General features: G+C 41.4%; 2 protein-coding genes across 3 annotated transcripts; one reads left to right on the top strand and one right to left on the bottom strand.

Annotated features, from left to right (window-relative positions):
• The first annotated feature begins 619 nt into the window (after window positions 1-619).
• On the top strand, window positions 620-1,974 carry LOC141431641 (uncharacterized). Of its 2 annotated transcripts, none has more exons than XM_074092819.1 (2): window positions 620-689; window positions 906-1,974. In XM_074092819.1, the coding sequence occupies exon 2, from the start codon at window positions 909-911 to the stop codon at window positions 1,728-1,730; it is 822 nt and encodes a 273-aa protein (XP_073948920.1). In that variant the 5' UTR covers window positions 620-689; window positions 906-908; the 3' UTR covers window positions 1,731-1,974. The 2 variants fall into 2 exon arrangements, with proteins under 2 accessions (XP_073948920.1, XP_073948919.1); XM_074092818.1 differs by lacking the exon at window positions 620-689 and adding an exon at window positions 708-817.
• Window positions 1,975-2,096: 122 nt separating this feature from the next.
• On the bottom strand, window positions 2,097-4,926 carry LOC141431639 (eukaryotic translation initiation factor 3 subunit K-like). Its single transcript, XM_074092817.1, has 4 exons — window positions 4,764-4,926; window positions 4,460-4,676; window positions 2,422-2,641; window positions 2,097-2,297 (listed from the first exon to the last, which is right to left on the bottom strand). The coding sequence occupies exons 1-4, from the start codon at window positions 4,814-4,816 to the stop codon at window positions 2,146-2,148; spliced, it is 642 nt and encodes a 213-aa protein (XP_073948918.1). The 5' UTR covers window positions 4,817-4,926; the 3' UTR covers window positions 2,097-2,145.
• Window positions 4,927-5,653: the final 727 nt, after the last annotated feature.

The following is a 5,653-nucleotide window of genomic DNA, read 5'->3' as shown; positions in this document are numbered from 1 at the left end:
ACCACAAGGACCACCACTTCTACGCGACCACCACAAGGAGGCAAGCACCACAAGCACGGCCACCACCACGGGACACCACGAAGAAGAAGGGGCGGCGGCCACAAGAAGGGCGGCCATCACCACTCCGGGACATCACGAGGAACCACCACGGAAAGAAGGGACACCACGACAAACACCACTACGACGAGGACCACAAGGGACACAAGGGACACCACGGACACGAGGAGCACCACCACGGTCACCACGATCATGGCAAGAAGGGCGGCCACGAAGACCACAAGCACTGGGGCTTCCACCATGGCAAGCACTGAGACTGTTAAGATATTTGTTATGTTTATGTTATTATTTTGTACCATACCTCAATGTAAATAAGTAATGTTGAATTTATAAAAAAGTGCTATTTTTGATCCGACAATCAACACTCGCCTAAAGAATTTGAACCTACATCAGAAGCCCTGTAAGGTATCTGGAAAACCGATAGGTACCTACTAAACAAAACCATGTTTCAATTTCGCGCCAAGGAATAATATTTGTAACGGAACCCTAAATAAATCATAATAAGAGCGGTTAGTGACGCATGGCACGGCCACGGCGGGTATATTTCTGTAACAAAACCAATTGAGCTCGAACGGAGACGGAGCGATGTCGTCACCGACCGGAGTCAGTCGTCCAGAAACCTACAGCAATAGGTATGATTGCCAAGATCAATCTGTAATCGACAACAGATGAAAGTGCTCTTATCTATAAATTCAAAGTACGGAAACTCTTGTGACACTCGGCGCTAGAAATCGTCGTCCTAAACACGCCTGAGCCACCGGTAAGACAATTTATTTTTAAACGGTTATTCGGAAGCTTACATAACTGCGGCTTCGATGGCGCTTTAATTTAACGTTCGGTTTTTACAGAGGATGAGAATAACATTACTGGCTGGGCTGTTGGCCTTGGCAATCGCTTCGTCACGGGCACGGAATGTGAGTGAACTGAAAGGTGACCAAAATGTAAGCGCCGAGACTGGAGCGATCATTGCCGGCGACCTAGCTGGCGCCGGCAGCGTGTCCCGCGACCAGGCGGTCGCCGGCACTGAGCACAAAAAGGCAAAAGACAGCCACCACGAGTCCGGCGGCGGACACGAACACAAGGAGCACCATCACAAGGAACACGACGAAAAGGGAGACAAGGGCTACAAGTCGCACCACCACCACGATAAGGGCGAGCACGGCCACCACGACAAGCACCACCACGAGGGCCACCACGGCGAGCACGGCGGACACAAGAAGAAGCACCACGACGAACACGACAGTCACGGCGAGCACCACGAGGCCGCCCACGGACACAAAGGCGGCAAATTCGGACACAAAAAGGGCCACAAGAAAGGCTCCAAGACGACTGGCTTCCACCACAAATCCCACAAGGACGAATACCACAAAGAGCACAAATTCTACGACGACTTCCACAAGGGCGGCCATCACCACAAGCATGGAGACTTCCACGGCCATCACGATAAGAAGGACGGACACCATAAGAAGGGCGGGCACCACGAGAAAGGCCACCATGAGAAGCATCACGGCAAGAAAGGGAAGCACGACAAGGGACACTATGACGAGGACCACAAAGGGCACAAGGGACACCACGGACACGAGGAACACCACGCGCACCACCACGACCACGGCAAGAAGGGCGGCCATGCTGGCGGAAAGGAGCATGGCTACAGCCACGGGAAAAAGGATTAACACATTGTTTTACTTGTTGATTATTATTTCTTTTGAAGTCATTTTGCATTCTAAGTCTGTACATACTTATTTTAGATGTAATTGTTAGACTTGGTTCCAAAATTAATTTATATGCGCTAAGCCATTTACAGAATGCTAATCTATTATTTTTACGCTTTATTTTGTAAACAACTTAGGGTTAGCCTTCATGTTTTTGGAGTTGACCACAACCAGTGAGATTATTTTATTAAATTTTGTGGTTTTCATAAAACATGTTTAAATTTGTATCCTAGTAAAGAATGAACTGGGTAACTCGAGGACTCTATGCAGGTAAGTATCTAAGAAAAGGAAGATAACAAATGTGTCAAAAACCAAAAACTTACAACATTTAGCCAGTAAATTTTACTTTATTATGAAACTGTTGAACTTCATTACATTACAAAAGAGCCATGAGTGGGGCAAGGTGGTCAAACTCAATTTTTTCAGTGATGTTCTTAGTCTTAATGTTCTCATCTTGGTTTGCAATGAAGATTAGATTGCCATCATCCCTCCAACCATATTTCTTGACCCAGTGTTTTAATGTTACATCTGGAAGATAATATATTTTCATTTAAATATTGCCATAAATAGTTAGTTGTGTTTAACCAGCAATTATCTCATTGCATCAAGATTCTATGTAGTGTAGGCTCTAAGTCTATTTGTCACAACTTACCATCAATGCCACCTAGTAAGTTTGCCAAGTTGTCCTTCTCAATGGTTTGGAAAGTGATGCCAACAACATGGCACACAAATTTCCTGATGGAGTCGTGAAAGCCGCTGATACGGTTACATAGCTCTGGCATCTGGTGAACTCGATTCCAGAATTGGGCGAAGTCGCATTGCTCCAAAATGTCGGCCAGGTACTTGATTTGAGATATTGTCTCATTTTCAGTCTGAAATATATAAAAATAAAATTGAGCCTCTTGCTACCCAGATACATCATTAAAATTTAATGTTAGTTTTCAAATGTTAATTACAATTTTTGTACATGAAACTACCGTGAGACACTCATATTAAATGATATTGTAACGGATAACTCACGTCTTAAACCGAGTTTAGCTCGACACCTTTCGGGCTATTTCGTAGCCCTTCTTCTCAGGAGCACGCGACTCGGTGGCTGCCGCAACACGCACACATGCGAGCTAAACTCGGTTTAAGACGTGAGTTATCCATTACAATATCATTTAATACAATTTTTGTATTAATACTAGAGTTTACCCGCGGCTTCGCACGCGTAAACTATTCGGTCTGGTAGTTACAATTGAAATTCCAGGATTTTACAAAATTCCCATGGCAAATCCCAAAATTTATATCATAATCTTCATTGAGGTGTTGTGTTAAGAACAACTATCCCGTGGGAATATTGGAATAAAAGTAGCCTATGTGTTATTTCAGACATCCAGCTATACATACCAAATTTCATGACTCTAAGCCCAGTGTAATCTGGTGTGCGGCAATGAATGGGTAAAGAGCTTTACAGACTGCAATGCAGGATAATTAATAGATTTCTTTTTCCCTGAATGGCAACACTGGCATAGTTTTAATAGATTCCCAAGGTTTTTGAATCAAATGCTTCGAAATTGTAATTGCATTTTGGGAGAAACATGTCAAAATGTACAGAGCACCATCCTATTGTCTCGTTTTTTTTGCTGTTCTGGTGGTTCGAATTTATATTATAGATTTGAACTCTCTTGTTAACCCACCAACAACTTTTTTAGGTAATTTTGAATAAGTACCCTTTGCTAAAGGAAAATCAAAACTAGTGACAATAATTTTCAAACCATGAACAGTTAGTTACGTGGCACTGTGATATGCAGTGTCCCACAGATTAATCACATGCACTTGACTTGAAAGACAGTCATGCCTCAGTCAACTTCTATGCCACCAAAGTGTTGGCAAAGTGAGAGCAATTGTTAAGACCAACAAAAGCTACAAAAGTCTTTAAAGATTGTTTTTAATATTGAAAAGTCACTTTTATTACTGACACTGCGACTAAAAGGTAAATGTGTTTATCAATAAGTAAAAAAGTGATATCAAAAATCCAAGATATGATATTGACGCTTGAAAGGAGAAATTGACTAAGCAACATTTTTTTAAGGTGTATAATTTTGAATCAGTAAAATGTACTGATTCTAAACATGTATAATAACTCACTTCCTTAAAAAAATATTGCTTGGTCAATTTCTCCTTTCAAGCATCGATATATACAATAAAAACATGAATTTATTATGAAATAAAGAAATTGAAATGAAAGAGAACATCAGCAAAAATATGCTGCAACATTACAGAAGAATGCTTCTTTTACCCATCACGTCAGTCAAAGTCAAAAGATTATTTTCTTACACCAAGTGTATTTTCTTAAATATATAAGATAAGGTTTGTTTTGCTCAACTCATACAGAAAAATCATTGTCACATCACTACTCTTTCATAAACATCAAAATGCTATCTCAATGCCATGAGTTGCCGATGTTTAGTATTCATGTTCAAACCGGTCCACCTATAGCAATGGCGTTCCCATATATAACTAATACTCTAACATAACCTAACCTATGTAGTTGAGACCCCCTTTGCTTTAGTCCAACCAAATTCGATTTTATTGACTAAACAAATATTAACACTAAGACTGATGAACAGAATGATGGATGGAATGGATGGAATGGATTGACATGGACCTCTGCAAACTAACGCCTGATTCAATAAATTACTTACGACTGATTCGGGCAGCAAACACTTGCACAGCGTAAAATCCGTGTGAGGGAAATTAGTCAACGCTTTCAAGAGTATCTGACAAGTGATATCAACATTGAACTTCTCTGGGTTGAACTGGTAGAGTTTCAACACCGAAAGGTAGCCTCCAAGTCGTATGTTATCACGGGACTGCATATCAACATAGCGCTCCAAAGTTTGAAGATTAGCCGGATTATACCTAAAATACAATGAAAGGAAGGTATGAACCATAACCAAAACTCATCTCGTACGTAGCACTTTGTTAATAATGAAAAGAAGACCTTACCTCTCTATACTTTTAAGTATACCGGCTACAGTTTGTTTCATTGTTTCAGCCATTTGCGCAAAGAGATGTAGTTTCAAATAAATGAAACAAATAAAACTCGAGGATTACGCGTGGCTTGAGCGTAAAGGACGTGACAGGTGACAGACAGCCGCAGCCAGCCAAAGAGTATATAATCACTACCGCCGCCCGCTGTCATCGAAATGAACCACAGATAGGGCACGCACGCTTCGCACGTTGCAAAAACTTTCAATAGGGCCCGATCGCTCGCGTCAAACTTCACGCGATCTGAGGGCATTCGAAAATCGATGTACGCATCGTACCGTTCCTCTCAGTCTAGTATTAAATAGTATAAGCGTTAGAAAGACGGAACGACACGAACTTCGATTTTCGGATTTCGGAGTAGCCCTTATATTATGTTTGTTTTTGATAAATATGTATACCTAATCAAATAAAAACGCAGACCTATCTCAATAGTGAAATTATATTGAACTGCATTCGATTCCTCATTTTTCGCTCAGCTAAAACTTCTAAAAAACAATAGCAATGAAATTAATAAAAGTTAATTTTAAAAACCATAAATAACTTATTTTTATCCTGGGAAAGGCAAAAGAGTTTAGACCATAATATTCTCGCATGCTGCCAGTAGCGGCGTTAGAGCGTTTTCACATTATCCGATCCGATATCGGGGCAAGTAAAATGTATGAAATATGTACCTGTCTTTCACATTATCCGGCCCGATATCGGATATCGGAGCAGACACCGATATGTTCACGGCACCATCGGACGTCCGTAGGCTGTCGGACGATAAAGTTTGTACGTGTGATATGCGTGTATCTAAATTGTCTGTTTGCGCAGAGCCCGATGCGTGGCGGCCATTTTGAGCCGGCCGC

The sequence above is a fragment of the Choristoneura fumiferana genome, chromosome 10 (assembly GCF_025370935.1).
Source record: "Choristoneura fumiferana chromosome 10, NRCan_CFum_1, whole genome shotgun sequence".
Taxonomy (NCBI): domain Eukaryota; kingdom Metazoa; phylum Arthropoda; class Insecta; order Lepidoptera; family Tortricidae; genus Choristoneura; species Choristoneura fumiferana.
The sequence above is the reverse complement of the archived record's forward strand: the minus strand, read 5'-3'. Positions and strand labels throughout refer to the sequence as shown.